General features: G+C 40.9%; 1 protein-coding gene across 1 annotated transcript in view; it reads right to left on the reverse strand.

The window, feature by feature from the left end:
- Positions 1-299: 299 nt before the first annotated feature.
- MFSD14B (major facilitator superfamily domain containing 14B) overlaps positions 300-18,529 on the reverse strand; it is a 70,764-nt gene continuing 52,534 nt past the window's right edge. Inside the window, exons 5-12 of the mRNA XM_025891742.2 lie at positions 17,827-17,941; positions 12,384-12,602; positions 10,403-10,516; positions 7,583-7,654; positions 5,894-6,006; positions 4,450-4,547; positions 2,719-2,861; positions 300-2,068 (exon numbers count right to left, since the gene is read on the reverse strand). Of these exons, the coding sequence (XP_025747527.1) occupies positions 1,817-2,068; positions 2,719-2,861; positions 4,450-4,547; positions 5,894-6,006; positions 7,583-7,654; positions 10,403-10,516; positions 12,384-12,602; positions 17,827-17,941 (1,126 nt within the window). The 3' untranslated portion in view covers positions 300-1,816. The remainder of the gene's footprint in view (positions 2,069-2,718; positions 2,862-4,449; positions 4,548-5,893; positions 6,007-7,582; positions 7,655-10,402; positions 10,517-12,383; positions 12,603-17,826; positions 17,942-18,529) is intronic.

Consider the following 18,529-nt stretch of genomic DNA (forward strand, 5'->3'; position numbering starts at 1 on the left):
ATGCCATATTTCCTTTATCCATTCAGTCAACAGCAAACACTCGGGTTGCTTCCACCTTTTGGCTATTATGAAGAATGCCAGTAAATGGGTGTACAAATATGTTTGTGTCTCTGTTTTTTTATTTTAGATGAAAAAGCTATGATAGGTTTTTGAAGGGAGTCTGTTAAAAATCAAATTTTTTTTGAAAATATACCTCTTTTTTGCATTAGCTTAATTAAGGATTAAGAATTTAGTTGATACCCACCCAAAAGAGAACCCAAAGATCAATGGTACTATTTGCTTTAAAGAAACACAAGACATAAAGGTATCCATTGCAAATTTATTATGCATTAGGAAGCTTAACTTAAAAACCAACAGCATAGTAAAAAGATATGTTATCTCTGTTCACAGCAGAACAGGTTTCAAAATATATTTTCTTTTAAATGTGTTCAGTCAGTACACAATCCTTTTATAAAAGTTGTATATATATTTTTCTTTCAACACCTTCATTACATTTATAAATACAAGATTTACACAGCACCCCATCAAAAAAAATTTAAAACTCCTTACAAATATCTACATATATTTCATACCTATAAAACTTTCAGAGGAGTGCTCTGTTCAAGGTGGGTGGGGCCTAGTTAATGGTCGATTTACTGGTGCAGGAAAATACATATAAATCTGTAAAATTTTCTGTCCATAGAACATCTCGAAAAATTAGCAAGACACTTATTGTGAAACTGAGCTTCCTAAACCACATTTTAGAAAAGAATCTGATGTGCATATTCCCATGAAATTCAAAAGTCAGATAAACAGATGGAAATAAAGACCCGACTGAAAACCGATGCATACAATAGAGCAGTTAAGGCAGGAGTGAGATGAACGAGAAAAATCGAGAAGACAGAAGATGCAGCAAGGAGCAGATGGTAATAATGTGTTCTAGGAGTCTGAACTTGGATATAAACTCCACTGGTATCCGGTCACTAATTAATTCTCATCCTCACTTAGGAATATTTGTATTATTGAAAACTTTCTTAGAAGCTCCCTTCAAATTCTCTGTTGCCACCAGAACACTTGATGTGCGTTTTTCTTCTGTAAAATTACCTGGGATCTGACCAAAACACCAGGGCCAGCGATCTGAGTTGCTAGTTCTTCATAATTTAAATTTTTAAGAAAATTTTCCTTTTATCTAATATAGGTTATCACTGATCATTATTAATGTCCAGAGGTGTATGTGCTGAATTTCATTCTAGCCAAGGACAGGAAGTAGAGACAAGGAAAGGAGAGTAAGATTTGGGTTTCTGTTGACCTTTGAACAAAGGCAATAGATCCCTGATACTGAGTCACTCTTGGAGCGGCCGCTCATGAACACCCCTGGGCTAAGCGGGCACAGATCAGAGAAACAGGAAGAAAATAAGCAGGGACTTTTTACCTCGGATCTTGCCAGAGATGGCAGTCCACTCCCACCCTGCACCTTCCACTGAAAAGGAGATGGAAAACTGCTATCACTCTTCCTCCAGAATTATTCAAGGAAAGCCATCCTACCAGAGGTAAGAAATCTTTCTATTTGAGTTTCAAAGTTTGGACTCCAGATGACTTAGAGAGTTGCAAAATTTGCAGGAAACTACTTTGAATATTGTTCTAATATACCACAAAAAGAAGGAAAGGAACAGGAGCGGGGTGGGGGGGGCAGTGGAGGGATGGAGAGGGTCACTTCTCAAACCCGGCCCTGAAGGGTGCCACCAGCATCTCCCTTCCAGCACCATGGAGTCTCCGTGTGGTGTGGCTCCCACGGCTCTCAGAGAAGGCATCTGCAGAATCCCCCTTTCTGCCAAGTTCACAGCTCAGTGCACTGATTCCCAGACTCCTCAAAGGAAGAGAGCTCCCAGATGCTGCTGTCTTGCAACAGTGGCTCAATGTCCTCATCACTGGCCCGCTCTGGGGTGTTGGTCAGGCTGCCGCTGATGCTGTTGCTATGTTTTTGAAGTCCACTGCCTTTATGGTATTCAGGGATGAATAAGGCAACCAGGAAAGACATGAGAACTATACATGCCCCAAATAAAAACGGTGGGCCTGGGATGACAGCTCCCTGAGGGGCATGGGAAACAAACGGAGATAAAGGATTCGGTTAGTCTTCAAAATTAGCCCTGGACTCCCCCAAACCATCCAACAGTAAATCATTTTCTCATAAGCAAATGTTTCATTCAGTATCAAGGCCAATTCCCATAGAGCCTGTGTTTGGAATGTGACAGAGGGCAACTAATCATTGTTCTTTGCACCACTTTTCAACAGCCTTTAAGTGGCAGTTGTGGGTCTCCAGTCCCCATCCCGTGACCTCACATTATGTACTCTGTTCATGAACATCAAGAATTTTATACAGAAATTTACACTAAAGGAACGACTGAAGAAATGTAGTAGAAAACACTCTAGCTCAATTCCTAGCAGGGATCTAGGTCATTTCACATTTTATTTGGCCTTCGCTGGGCTTCACCAGAGGACAGGATTCCGATCAGATACTTGTGTAGGTAAAAATGGACTCTGAACAAAATTAAGACAGAGCTTTTTGCAGAAGATACTACATCACTGAACTGACCCTTCCTCAATCCCAGGAAGCAGTGAACAGAGCACATACAAGAGAAACATCAGATGAACAAGAACATTCTCCAAATTTAAGTTCAGATTTTGCTATCATCAGACATCAGACATATGGTTATAAAACTAGACTTATCACCAAATTACCTGCAGGGCGGCATTGTCAGAATTCAGTTCTGGTTCCAACTCAGTCAGTTCCACATGGAACATGTAGAATATGAAGCCATACAGTGCTGGCCCCAGGCCATTACACAGCCCTCTTATTCCAGTTATGATCCCCTGGGCGACTCCTACATGAGAATGGAGAGAAGGGAGCCCGTCTTCTCAGAAAAGCATCTCAAGATTAGGGACTTAACAGTATTTTCTTACAAACTGTGATACTCTGCTCAGCTGGACTGAGTATGAGTAGTCTGTGCTAAGGGAAGTAGATTAGGGACTTCGCCCATCATAGTTCCATTTGGTGCACAAATATATTACGGGTTTTACTATGCCCTGTTAATGTTGTCCTAACTCTCTCCCCTAAGATCTATAAGGAGATGAAATGACAGTGATGTTTGTGAAATTTCTTTTGGGGCTGAATTCCCCACGTAACAGTTAGATCCTTCCTATAAATGGGGAATAAAAAAATGAAAAAAACTCTAATAATTATTCTCCATTTATAGGCAATTTCCACTTTTCTATGGAATGAGATTTTCCTCCTCTACTCATCTAATGGTCCTTTTACAGGAAAAATCTGCCCTTTGTCTCCTGGAGCCCTTTATGTGAGTCCATAGCAGTCCCTAAGTTGTGTACTTGGGGCACATTCACACAGACTGCTCCTCATGGTGAGCTCCTCATGGTAACCTGCACTGAAAAATCCCAGAAGTGCCAACTTCTAATGTGGCAGATAAAATATTAGCTTGAATCATATGAAAATGCATGTTTCCACAGTCAAAATCGTTCAAATATGATCCAACTTAATGTGTTCCAGTAATGTTGTACACTGACATTTAGAAACATCTGTATTAGAACATACAACCATAACAGCCAAAGAGAATTCATGTCATGAAAGCCCAGATGGTGCCTGTCAGACGTCAAGGCAGTGCCCACAGCTGTCTCACTTCTTCAGATGGAACACCTCCCCAAGGACACACAGCCAAGGGATTTCCCACAGGGTGACACACAGAATCTGTGACACTTTAAAAATGGGTATGAATAAGATGGCTAATTTCTGATGTGGAAAAGTAGGTGCAATGAATTAATCTTTTCCAATCTAGTTTTTTATTAGAACTTTTAAAAAGGCTCTAATGAATTTAAAAGATTTTCCTTCTAAAATTCACTACTTCCTGACTACTTTAGGTGAGCCATTAACAGATGGAGAAGGAAAGGATTAATTCTGGCAGTGGGAACTGCCTGACAGAAGCCAGAGGTTCACGATGAGTCTAGATGGTAGAGTGCTATTCTCCACATGGTTGTCTCCATTTTAATTGTTTCCAAAGTACACATATTTACTTATTTATCCCCTCAAAAAATCATTTCCTAATTTAAGCTAACGGACTTTGATTCAAAATTAAATTTCAGTAATTATGGTGATTAAATAAAGAACTCATTGCTTTACTAACCAGTCTTTCCTTATTTGACATTACATCTGTTAAAGTGACTCTGGTGGTAACACACACGAGAAGACTCAAAACTGAAGAGAGAAAATGGATAGTTTTGTTTTTTGTTTTTATTTTGGATAGTTCTATTTCTAATCCTTAGTATTCTGAAAGTCCAGAAGCAGGAGGGAAAAGAGAAAGCTCTAATTGCTGAGAAGGGACCACATGGCTATCACCTGCTCCGTGACCTGGAGTATATCTTAGCTAAAGGAAGAAAACGGGAAGGGGACAGTGACCTCACCTTGCTGATCTGACTCTGCGTTCCGAGAGACGAGGGCGCTGACTGCTGGAAATGTGATGCTGGACATGGCGGCCACCGTCCCTGCTGCCCACATCATCCTGCAATGACAAGAGCGACTGCAGTCAGGCGGCAAGGCAGCCCTAAGGAGCTTACCATTCAGAGTACAATCTGGCAGAACCACAAAAAGCTTTCTGTTTTCTCCTGTTAGGTTGTATTTATTTTTCCCTCTTTAAAAAATGGATTTTTTTTTTTTTTAAACCTGGAAGGTCCTACATCATACTGTTAATAATGATTACTTCACAGCTGGGAAGATTTCATTATTTTATGTTACCTCCTTCGAAATCCGTTCTTCCTCCTTGTTTGCCCATTACCATCTTTAAGATGTATAAGCTCAATGAAGTTCAAAAGGATTTGTTTCTATAAACACCACATCTTCCTCACTGATTTTCCGCTTTTCTCTCTGTGCTTCTCACCTTCGCACTGCCCTCGGGCTGCTCAGTTTGCCACCCCTCAAGCAAGTGTCATGTGCCACCAACAGAAACAGAGACCTGAAGTTCAGGGTCACTGTGAAAGGAACTAAAGTATGAAGCATGAGTGTGAGCAAAGTGAGGCCCTAATCAGGCTGAAAACCTGTTTGGCCAGACTTTCCTTGGGGAGGCTAATGTGCACGTCCTTAACTCAAAAGAAAAACCCTTGCAGGTCAGCAAAATCTTTGAAACGTAGCACAAGTCTGACCGAATCAGCTACTGAACCAAAGTTCACAGGACTGGAATCTTCAAGAACAAGAAGAATCAACCATTGAACCACTGACCACATTTCTAGCTCCTCTAAGCATGTGTAAAGTGAGGATCAATTCTCGTATGTAAAATGGAGATAGAAAATCTGGTATTTGGTAATAAGCAGGCACATACATTTCCTCTTACTCCTCAGGGCTTATTTTGAATTTCCTTCCTGTTTATGGGCATCTAATGTGCTAGCAGTAATAACTGCCTTAGGGCACACATGGTTTTGGGAGATATTTGTGTTCGTCTAACTCGGATGCTTAATGTTACAAAGGTTATGTCACTACCCAAAGTCACTCAGCTAATTATGGCAGTGAACCCCATCATACCCATTTTTTTGTCTTCTTGTGGACTATGTGAGGTCACTAAAAACTGACAAATATGTTTAAAAAGCAGACGTAAAACTTTTTTGAGGCGTTGGAGGAGGCACACACATCCAGTTAAATAAGAACTTCACCTCTGAGGCAAAGGCAATTTAACAAAAATCTGAGAGTACTTACCGTCCGTCCTTCCCCACATTAAGTCTAAACATCCTTTCTGAAATACTGAGGACACCAAACCAGCAAAGTAACCCTTGCTTCCTTCACATCACATCCAGCCAACTCAAGTTCTAGAAGATGCTTCCGTCTGTTAGTTTATGAGGATGCAAAGGAGAGGCTTACCAGGCCTGAGATCCGAAACCATACCAGGCTAACTGGAACATCTGGAAGCCCAACCCTAGGAGGACAGTATTCTTATTCCCTAATGATCTCATCAGGATGGTAAGAAAGACTGTCTGTAAAACAAAGGAGATAGTCTTGAGAAACCATGTGAGTGCACAGATTTGATGCCAGCTTAATGAGGGGAGCCCATTTACAATGACCAAGGGCCTCTACAGGTACACAGTCTGGCCTGAGAGCGGGGAAGCCACGCAGTACTTACGGAGCTTTCGAGTCGAGCTGTGGAGGTTCCGAGGCTAACCTTCAGAGCCCTCCCCAAAGCCTGTTTATCTAATGCTTTGCTAGCACTTGCCAAAGGTCATCATAGCTGTTCACCAATTAATCGTGATTGAGAAGCACACGACTCAGATGCTTTGGAGAAATGCCAATCACTTCACCACCAGGGAAGAGCAAACCCCTGCTGAACGTTTACAGACTATGTGGGATTCTGCTGGAAGTTCATGGTGTCAGAAAGTTGGACTAATATAAATTTGACTTTTAACAGATATATAGTCTGCTAAACGACTAGCTCAGATAGTCTATAAAGGCAGAGGATAAAAGAGTTTTGGCTAACGGACTCACCAGAGTTGCTATAAATGCAAACCAAAATCATGAGCAACTTGAAAGTTCAACATAATTGACATTCACTAAAAAGTTCGGTAAGAAAAAATAAAAGGCTTTTTTGCCTTGATGGAGTCCTTTGAGCCTTGTCAGTTCTAACGTTTGGGCAAAACAGTCTCATAGCCTTCTTGTTTCTCCTTGAAGAGCACTCTGCTGGGCCCCATGCTATAAAGCAGAATGAAGCCGTTTCAGGGAGTGGCCTCTAGGCAGTTCCATGTGATACCGTGAATACACCCAGGCATGTCAGTGAGTTCATTTAAAGGTCATATACCCTGCCTTTTGTGGTCCTATATTTATAATGGGTGGGGAAATGTTTACTCATTTCATATGTTCTAATGCACTCATTACCACACCTCTTCAGTCCTGGGGATAGCAGGGTTTGGAACAGTTACTGATTTCATTTCTGTTTTCCACTGCTACTAAACTTTCCTCATTAACCAGGAGAGTGCTTCTTTATTTTAAGCTTATTTTACAGTATATGGAGTTAGACTATTGGTGATTGTAAAAGCAAATTGTTATTTGCTGAACTGACCAGTAGAGGTAACAGGTATCCTAAAAAGTACTGAAAAGCTGTATTAAATTCCTCCTAAATTACAATCTCAACATTCTATTAAAAATGATGGTTCTGGGGTGCCTGGGTGGCTCAGTCGGTTGAGCATCCAACTCTTGATTTTGGCTCAAGTCATTTTTGGTGTCATGAGATCGAGCCCTGTGTTGGGCTCTGAGCTCATTGTGGAGTCTGTCAGAGATTCTCTGTGCCTCTGCCCACCCCCCACCCCCACCCCCTGGCTGCCTCTCTCACAAAAAAAAAAAAAAAAAAAGATGGTTCTATAGATTGTATCCATGCCCGTTTACTGGGTCTGATATTGTACACCACAGATATAAGAGATGTTACCATGGCAGGGGAGGAGAGGGGTACTGACAGAGGGGTGCAGGGGTTCCCCATGAACATTTACTTCTTTGCAGTTTCCCGTAAATCTAGTTCTCTCCAAATAAAAATGATAAAGAAAAAATGGATGAAATGACACTCACCTGAGCCACAATAGAAAGAATTCCTACCATAGCTATGAATGCCGCAATCTTAACAGATCCAAAACCTATGACCTGTGGAAATGGAAAGAAAACACTTTATAGATAATATAAAAAATAATCCCCATCTCCAACCCACCAAGAGACAAATATAACATCACCAAACACTAGAGAGAACATGAAGAAAATGATCTGACTTTTGGTGCTACCAACAGAGAATCTGCTCATTAGCCAAGTCAGTGGCTCTCAACCGTGGCTGCACATTAAAATCATGTGGGCAACAGAGAAGGGGAGGCGGGTAAGCACTGAAATGCTGTAACCTACTTGAGACTAATTAAATTCAGACTCTCTGGGCCCAGGCACAGGCATGTTTTAAAAAGCTTCCATGGTGATTCGAGAAGCAAAGTGAGCTGGCAATAATTTATAAGCCTCTCAACCTTAACAGAAGCTCTGAAAGGCCTAAAACTTTAGGTTTTAAATACCAAGTTTTTAAAAAGTCAAGTATTTTTGCCCTCTTTTGAAATCCTATAAAAATCAGGAAAAGGACTTAAAAATTATTGTATGCCTTCTATTCATTTAATAAATGATTGTCTTGCTTCTAGTTACACAACAAGCTAATAATCTTTTTTTTTTTAAGATTTTATTTATTTATTTGACAGAGCAAGAGCACAAGCAGGGTGAGTGGGAGAGGGAGAAGCAGGCTCCCCTCTGAGCAAGGAGCCCAATGCGGGGCTCGATCCCAGGACCCTGGGACCATGACCTGAGCCGAAGGCAGACACTTAACGACTGAGCCACCCCAGGTACCCCTATAACTAGCTAATAAAAGAGCTAGAATCTCAGGTTTCCAAGTCAGTGCTGCTGGCACATAGCCTATTACTTGCTAATGAAACCCAACTAAAAAAAATTGGAACCTGAAAAGTAGCCTTATTTCTCAGCCTGTATTTGTAAATATAAACATATACATATTTAAAGCATGAAGAAAGAACTTAAGTATCCTACAATTCACCCATTAGAAGTATACAATTCGGTGGTTTGAGAATATTCACAGAGTCGGGCAACCATCACCACAGTCAATTGTAGAAAATGTCATCACTCCTCAAAGAAACATGGTACCCCATCAGGAGTCCCATTCCTCCAGCCTGTTCCTCTGTCCGGCCAGTGATACACTTCCCTGTCTCTGCCTTTGTTTTTTCTGAGCCTTTCATGTAAATGGAATCAAACAATATATGGTCCTGGTTTCTTTCATTTAGCATCTTTTGACAGGTTGTCCATGCTGCAGCAGGTACCAGCACTTCACTGCTTTTTATTGCCAAACAGTAACATCCTGCCATACAGTTCATTTGTCAATACATTTCATCAGCTGTTTCTCCTTTTTGGCTATTATAAATACTTGTATAAAAGTTTCTACGGAGACATGTGTTTTCATTTCTCTTGGCTACTTACGTAGGAATAGATTTGCTGGAAACCCTAGTTTGAACACTTGAGGGACTGCCCAACTCTCTCCCACCCCATTTTACATCCCCACCAGCCATGGGTGAGAATTTGCCTTTCCCCACACCTTTGTCTGTGATTACAGCCGTCTTATTTAGCAGGTGTGAAGAAGCACCTCGTTTTGATTTGCATTTCCTTGATGGCTAATGTTAAGCACCTTTTCATGTGCTTCCTTGGACGGGTATCTATTCAATCTTTTTCTGAATTTTTTCAGTTGGGTTGTCTTTTTATTGTTCACTTACAAAAGTTAATACTTGATACAAGTTCCTTATCACATATATGATTTACAAATACCAATTTTAACTCAAATGTGTGTGTGTGAACTGCTCTTAAAAGCACAAATATAGAACAACCGAAAATGATTCTGATTAACTGTTAAGTGCTGGTGCTGGTGCCATAAGCAATACATACAGGAAAAAAGGGTAGAAAAAGAAAATATCCATAGCTGTTTTTTCTGAAGGAATGAGAGGATTTTTCACTTCCCTAAGCTTTCCCATTTTTCCTACATTAAATGCAGTTAATTTAATGCATAATTTAATTACAAATGCACATATAATTTTCTACATTAAACGTGCTACCTCACCAGTCTTCCCACTAAATCTCCAGCATCTGCCCACCCCAGATGAGTAAAACTGAAAAAGGACTGGTTGAAAAACAGTTTTACTTATATGCCACTATATAAAATATTAAGTCTCACACTTTCAGGAAAATTGTGAGATGGGTGAATTTAACAAGTTTCAATTAAAAATATCCCCAGAAATAGAGGAATTTATCTTAGGAGGAGGCCTGCTCTGCCACGTGGAGTAAGCCCCGAGAAGGACTTCCAGGGAAATCAGTAAAAGACCAGGGCAGGATTTGCTATGGAAGGACCTCGTGTCTCTGCAACCCCAGAGAAACTGAAACAACAGTTGGAAAGGGAGCTTGTTCTGAAACTGCCTTAAGTCAGCTGCCTTGATTATTGCTTGTGAGCCCCCTTGAAGTCTACAGCAGCACTGAGTTATATGGCCTACTGAAGATGTCCCAGGTCAGGTCCCATCAAACAAACTTGACCTCTCTCTGAAATTTAATGAAGATTTAAAACATTATGATAAACTGTGTTTATGCTAATTCTCAAGGAAATTTTTCCCAGATTAAACATTTTACAATATTTTAAAATATCATATTACAGGTCCCCCGACTTCTAATTATATGTCAGCACCTATACTTACTATAACTAGAAGCAACTCCACACATTTTTTTTCTCTATATACCGTTTTCCCCACAATACTTTTCAACAGATCCTAACCTTTGGTTTTCTTCATGTTCTAAACCTACTAGGCACACATTACCCACCTGTCTGAGATAGAGAAAAAAACTTGAATACTGTCCAGCTTCAGGAAGGTATGAAAGAAACACAGTGATGCAAATTAATAAGACGGTAGAATCTTTTCCAACTTTCTTCAGTGACTAGGAATAAGCAGAAAGAGAAACATGTAAAAAGCAGGCGACACTGAAGTCACTAATATTCCAGGATATTGGCTTCGTTGTTTTGTTCTGTTAGGGTGAATTATAAAAGTTGAAGGGACTACAAAAGCAGGTAAACGTTAACGCTGTGGTTACAAGTCCTCTATGTTTAAAGTATTACAGCTTAAAACCAAAACAAGTTTCCCCCACAAATACTTGCTCATCTTTGTTAACCATACTGGTTCACATCCTATGAACAGACCCTGAAAAAACATTGTTCCAGAACCTTTTAAGAAAATCTCATCTCTCTTTCATTCATAATACAACCCTTTTAAATCCATAAAGAGTTCAGGGTTTTTACAATATAAATTTACTATATTCTTTAAAATGTTAATAATATTCAATTTGCCTGTAAAACTGGTAGACAAATAAGTACACTCCAGTCATGGGGTCAGTGACAAGATTCTCTAACCAGTAACTTTTGAATGTTACAACTTTGCCTAAAAGTCCTTCTTACATCTCTTTTTACACAGAATTTCTGAGAAGACCAAAAGGTGTGTTGTTTTCTAAGGACTGGGGAGTGCTTCAGTGCATCCTAGGGTCACCGTAATTGTAACCCTCATGTGTGAACAGCAAAAGCATCTCACATCTATGGGGACTGGCTGCCTGCGGTAGGCCTGGAAGAGTACACGGCAGCAGTCGGAGTTTCCATGCATAACTTGATCACTACATGACAAGAAAGTGGGAGACCTGACGGGCCCCTGGGTCCACGCCTGGGTTCCTTCTCTAAGCACCTCCTTCTCAATGTCTGACATCATGGCACAAACAAAACGAGCAGGGTCCCCAGGTCATGACCTGAGGGATCTTTCTGGAAAAAAAATTGATGAGTTATTTTTCTTTTACACATTTTTCCTAAAAGGTGTTTAAAAACAGCAATCAAATCTCTGGTAATTTTTTCTGCACATATTTTCTTCAAGAACAATTTCAAGTCAGATAAAGTGGGAAAAGGGGAGGGATAAGATTCTTCTTCTCAGTACTTTTTGTTAATAGACTCCTTCCAAAAAAAAATTAAAAATGCCAAAAATTTGGGCGCCTGGGTGGCTCAGTCATTAAGCGTCTGCCTTCAGCTCGGGTCATGATCCCAGGGTCCTGGGATCGAGTCCTGCATCGGCTCCCTGCTCCGCGGGAAGCCTGCTTCTCCCTCTTCTACTCCCCCTGCTTGTGTTCCCTCTCTCGCTGTCTCTCTCTCTGCTGAAAAATAAATAAAATTCTTTAAAAAAAAAATGCCCCAAATTTTAAAAAGTTACAGGAAACAAAGAATCCATTCAACCTGCAAAATACAAGTTCAAAGCCTCTGGTCAAAGTGGATGTATATTAACAACCTAGAAAATAACTAGTCAGACCAAATCTATTCATCTTTTCTGAATTTAACTGAATGAAAATGAACACTTCAAACAGCCACCTTCATTTTGTTTACCAAAAAAAAAAAAAAATGAAAACCACCATGCAATAAGAAAAAAACCACTTCCTTCCTAAACCCTCATCAGGGATTAAGGACCTTTTTTCTCTCTTTCCTTAGGATACCTATCACCCACCTGACTTAAAAATAAATTCTAGGGGTGCCTGGGTGGCTCAGTCGGTTAAGTGTCTGACTCATGAGATTGAGCCCCGAGTTGAGCTCCACGCTGGGCATGGAACACGTAAGAGTCTCTCACTTTCCCTCTGCCCATCCCTCTCTTCCTAATAAAAAAAATTTAAAAAGGAAAGAAATATAAATTCTATACATTCCTTGGTGCACAGACACCTTCAGGCCTTATGTGCAATTAAATTTTTGTTTTTATTTTTACTGGAGAAAGAAATGGATATTTACCGCAAAAGGGTCTGCTTGTTTCCAAGAAATCTTAGCTCCCCAGGAAAGTGGTCTCATTTTCTCTGGCAGAGATTCTGGAACAGCCAGTAAGATGAAGCAGATGTCCAGAAGAGCCACCACTGTGGCCACCAGCACAACGAGGCGGTCTCCGTAACTGGCTGAAAGGTATGCTCCAATGGCTGGGCTGCTGACCAGACTGGCTGCAAAGGTGGCTGAGACCTGTGGAAAAGCACTCTCTCACCCAGGGTCCCACCCTTTACCACATGCACATGCAGAAAGCGCACACTCACTCAGCCCCACCTGCTACAGGTGCACACCTATGTTCCTGCTTCTTACACAGGGTCCCACAGATATGTACCTACAGCCATCCCTCCTTGGCTTTAAACAAAACAAAAGGAACGTGTTGCACATACATTTTAAGAATGAAAGAGAAAGTCATTTCCTTTTAAGGACTTGTTCCCAAACTATGAACTAAACGGAGATTCCTGAAAAGCTACAAGAGTACAAAATGATCCTATTAGAAATAAAAATTGAGAAAAACTTCCCCATGAATAAAACATACACACTTTAGTCGACTTTAATTGGAAAACAAGGACGTGGGGAGAAAGGGCATGAAAAAACAATGTCTGCAGGGCCAGTGTTGTAAAACTTCCAAATTACTCAGGGACTGTTGATTTCATAGCCTAAAAACATGCACTGTTTTACTATTTTATTATTGGTGACCACTGCATTAGCACAGAGAAGGGGAAAAAAAAATCCCTGATATTCTTAGAGAAAAAGCTCAACAACAAAAGAAAAACAACAAAGACGTGCTGAGAGATAGTTGAAGCTTCTCACCTTGAGATCCCTGGGCTGTTAGTTTCCATCACTCCCAACCTCCGTTCTATACCAGAGACCATAGAACCAACTGATCACATTTGCACCTGAATCTATGTGGAGCCTCTTCACATGGTTTTCCTAATGTAGAGCGCCTCCTTTATCTTGGAATGTATCTGAATGTTCAGAAGCTTAAATGGACAGTCTCCAAATTATAACCAGATTGAATGCCAAAAATAGACTTAATAAACTGGTTATCTAAACTTCTAATGGGTTTTAAAAGAAACCACTGAAATCATTACCTACGGTTAAAATTATGACAACACCTGGTTAGCCAATGACATTCTTCCTTCACCCAGCACCCGCAAAAGAATGTGAAAATACAATATGTCTGATATTAGTATTATACTAAAAATACTATAGAAGCCAAAAGTCCAATAAAAACTGTCTGGGGGAGAAAAGAAGGTGTAGAGAATTCCAACTTGGGGAACAGGAATGTCTTGGTTCAGTCTTTACTTAGTACCCACTCTGCACCTGATGAATAAGAAGACAGAGCTCCTGCCCTTCAGGTTTTTCCATATTTGAAAAGATCAAGGCAGTCCCATAAGTCACATTATAAATTGCAGTGACATGCAGGCAGCTATGGGAGCACTGCCACGGGGTCGTCCAGCACCTAACCACCTCATTTCTGCACAAAATGGGTCAATAAGTCATTTATTCATAAGTTTTTCATTTCCTTAATCTTCACATTTCTGTATTGTAAACAAGATTACTACTCAATGTACAAATAAACAGCAACAGAAAAGTTAAATAACTCAAGTTCATATGATGAGCAGGAATGAGAAGCCATTTTCTAATCTCGAAAATAATCTTTCCCACCAAAATGTACAGTTAGACTTACAGCTGCTTAATTTCAGCTGAAACTGGTTTTTATAATCCCACAGCATTCCAAGTCTAAAGGATCTAATAATCACTTGAGTTTAAATAACTTATTTCATTATTTGTCAAAATGGCATTTCTAAATCTACCATCGTAATTGTCTTCTAGCCAAATGGACATTTTATGAAACAAAAATTTTTCAGTAACTCAAGATTCAGTCATTACAAATGATGGAATTATTCCAGAAAAATGATTTAATATATAAGAATACATTTGATCCATGAGTTTTGAATGGAAAATGACTGCATTCTACTAAGCTCCCCCTCAGAAAATTTTGGAAGGGATACAGTAGCTACTTCGGATGTAATGAGATTAATGCTCATTAATAAGTAACGCATGCACTCCAAACCATGGTAAACTTTTTAATTCATCTTTCCCGTCCATGTGATGCATCCTGCAACACTGCTCTGAGAAAGAAGTGCTCTCTTTTCTAGTATTTCCATAATTTATTTGTAAACTGCTACAGAGAAAACCTGAAATTGGCATAGGCAGAAATCTTAATGAGAATCTTTCTTTTAAGCTTTCAAAACAGAGGTTAAGAAATGAGTTTAGGGGGCACCTGGATGGCTCAGTCGGTTAAGTGTCTGACTCTTGATTTCAGCTCAGGTCATGATCTCAGGGTCGTGATATCGAGCCCTGCGTGGGGCTCCTTGCTCAGCGGGGAGTCTGCTTCTCTCTCTCTCCCTCTCCCCCTCTCGTCCTCTCTCTCTCTAAAATAAATCTTAAAAAAAAAAAAAAAGACATGAGTTTAGGACTTCAAGAGTCTATGTATCTGAAGAGCTGAAAGCCCCATAAATGACTCAGACAGCAGGGCAGATGTTCTCTGACACAGGGGCAGGCCTACCAGTCCTAACGCACCCCTGATTTGTTAGGTCCCTCAGCGCTCAGGACTCCCTCCTCCCATCAACCCCTCTGCTGCCGTGCACCTGTATTTTTTCCTCCCTAATTGGGAGACCGAACCAGGTATAGCACTTGAGAGATCAGTTTCTTCAAGTATGTGAAAAATAAATGTAGAGATGTATTTCATAGTGAGAAACAGTAAGAATTTAGTGTGAAAATCTCTATGTAATAATAGTGAATATTCTGAGAGCCAATTTAATCACGTGGAATGTGGAAATAAAAGTAAAAAGCTAGGTGCCAAGTTTCAAGTATCAGAAAGGGTGGAGAACAGCCGCAGTTCCCTAAATTGTTCCATCCGATCAGTTCTGTTCCTCCCCAACAGCCGCGGCTCAATACTTGCTGGATGACTTGAGTTTCTGGGATCTATGACCCCATGAACTTACTCAGAGCAGCGCTGTTGCTTAGTTTGCATATTTATCTAAATCCCTAATTCACCTCACGCGCAGCACGGCTCTGGTAAATAAATCTAAAGGGTGACTTCACCACAACAATCTCTCAGTGAGCATTAACTCAGTTAATAGGACTACTCCTTGCTGCAGCCCTAAAAGAGCTGCCACCTCTTGGCGCAGTGGAGGAAGGTGTACATACTTTGTACATTCTCTGACGGCTCTAAAACCCGAGCTAGACTTGATGGACAATCTTGTAAATAACTGGCAGTAAATCCTCCTCTATCTCTAAGATACGCAGCCTGAAAGCTTTCTTCCTTTCCTTTTTTTTTTAGTTCTGTCATCTTCACATCTGACACGTCAGGGCACACGTAAAGGCCACTGGCCAACACCCTGACTCTTGTGACCAAGTCCTGGCACCTTACCTGCCGGCCGCCAGCACAGCCAGCTCTCTCCCTCGCTCCCCTCGGCAGCCCGATGACGCCGGAAGCGTGACTGCCATTTTACAGCTGAGGTGTGCTAGCAGAGGGTGGCGAGGTCTGCTCTTTCTCGGAAATCTGTCCTCAAAGCGTGAATACTCGGCACAACAGCTTTGTGAGTGGTGTTTTTTTGTTTGTTTTGTTTTGTTTTGGCCGAAAGCAAAGAACAAAAAATTTTTTTAAAACTGGAGGGGAATTAATATCTCAATGGGTATTTCCCATCACGTACAGAAAAGCTGCACAAATGTGGTACGTGAGGCTTCCGGCTGACTATTAGGAGCCACCCTGCACGCCCCTGCCTCCTTCGAAGGCTCCCTAGAGCCCCTCCCTCTGTCCTGTTCCACGGCACCTTGGGGATGGCAGGTGCAGACGGTCTTCGGGTGTGCTGTGGGGGGCGTTCAGGGTGGGAGGGAAGATGAACGGGGGGGGAAGCGGGCAGGAGGTAGAGGGCAAGTAATGTTGAAGAAGTTGTTTTTAAACTAATGTCTAAAGTCAACAAAGTGAAAGCTGCTGATGTGTTTTATGGAACAGCAACAACTGATCTTTGTGCAGTTATGACTCCTTCCTATCTTCCAGGAAGTAAGATTTAGAGGGAAGAGAAAGGCTTGGGAAAGGAGATAAGTAACCTGGGTTTCTGGCCTTTGGTCCTCCTCCAACCTGTTCAACAACCCAGCCAGAGTCGTCTTCTTCCACCTTTCCTCACTGTAAACATTTTCCAACACAGGAAGTTGAAAGAAGACGAGCACAGTGCGTGCTGAGGGGAGAATGCAGCACCCCAACTATAGCCCTTTGCACATAGACTGATTCGGTTGAAGGCAATTAAGGCCCAGTGCACTTGGGGAAAGATTTTTGCCTCTCTTTCAGAGCCTAAAAGAATTTAGATGGGGGCCTGTATCAGGAAGGGAGCTATCACCAAAGATAACTTTTTCTATCAGAAAGATTTATTTGCATGGCATGGCAAACATTTATTTGCCAAACATTTGCTCTTCTCATCTTCCTGTGAGTGGCTTTCCTCCCCTCTGAAGTCCCAGACCCCTACCCCCTTTTTCTGGATGGCATATAAGCTTCAGCTGTCCAAATGCGTTTGGGTCTCTCAGGTCTTTGTGGAGCTCTGTACAAAATTAAATGTTTCCCTCCTGTTAATCTGTCTTATGTCAATTTAATTATTATTAGGGTAGCCAAAGAACCTAGAAGGGAAGAAGGGAAAATTTCCCCCCTCAACAACACCCACGTGACTCAGCAAGTTCACGCATTGGACACATACCCACAGACTGCTCACATGGCATCGCCCCGCCCCCCAAAACAACTTATAGTCATGACACACTGACCTCAAGGGCTTCAGCCTGCCATCCTGTACAAGTCTTTGTTCCCCAACAGAACCACAAAGCCATAGTTACACCTCAGAAAATTAGAAATGATTTTCTAATACTCGATGATCCAAAACAAGGTCTCCTATAACTTTTGTTATGCACTCAAAAATTAATTGCCAAATGAATGTAGTCCTTCTTCTACAGTACCATGTCCCAAATAAGTGCCTGAGATACACAACCAGCAATACAGTAACAGTGGATTAACAGGGCTGAGGGGCAGCACCTCTCCACTATGAATGAGGTGCACAGGGACTTCTGTGCTCAGCACCTGTTTACTGTTTATGGTTCCTCAAGAGATAAGCTAATATGAAACAAATCAAATCAACTTTTGAAACAGTTTTGCAGCTGACAACTCACCCTACAACCAGAGGATACATTACTAGTAATTTCCATCTTACTATTTTAAACTTCATAAATCTCCTTTTCTGATTTCAATTGCTTTAGATTTTCTCTTATGTAAGGTCATTATTTATAATTTATTTTAAATCTTACTTTCCAGTACATTTTTAAATAGAACCCTAATTACTTCTCTGGTTAAAAAACATAATCTTACCCATCCATAAGCAGTACTTCGCTCGTGTTCTTGAGTGACATCAGCTACATAGGCAAATATCACAGAGAACGTGACCGAGAAGACTCCAGACACAGAAATCATCGCAAAGTACCACCTATAAAATGATTATTTTAATTACCCGGGGGAGAGGTAGTGTGCATACACTTTTATAACCAGAGTCAAAGATTATCATGTAAAAATTATAAACCAAGAAATAAATTTAAAAACAAATACATGTATATGTATATTTAAAGATAGAATGGACAACTAATAAAATGACAGTCAAGATGGGGAAGAAGAAACCAAGTCTGTAATTGCTTAAAGGGTGTCAGTACATGCAGTTGAAAAAAATGGAAGAATAAGGGGATTAAGTAAAGATATAGTTTTAAAGGCAGCCAACAGAAGAGAAAAACTTAAAATTTCCTAGCTTTAGCTAAGAAAAAGATACATATAGCAAATAACTTTCAAAGAAGTACAGGGGCGCCTGGGCGGCTCAGCTGGTTAAGCGTCTGCCTTCGGCTCAGATCGTGATCCCAGGGTCCCGGGCCTGAGCCCCACGTGGCGCCCCCTGCTCAGGGGAGTCTAACTCTCCTCTCCCTCTGCCCTTCCCCCGGCCCTTGCGTGCATACGTGCTCACGCTCACTCTCAAGTATGTAAAATCTTAAAAATAAAGAGCTACACAAAAGCAGAAATCACAACAAAA

This window comes from Callorhinus ursinus, unplaced genomic scaffold, assembly GCF_003265705.2.
Source record: "Callorhinus ursinus isolate GAN/ISIS: 27379988/994484 unplaced genomic scaffold, GSC_fseal_2.0 scaffold28, whole genome shotgun sequence".
Classification (NCBI taxonomy): Eukaryota; Metazoa; Chordata; class Mammalia; order Carnivora; family Otariidae; genus Callorhinus; species Callorhinus ursinus.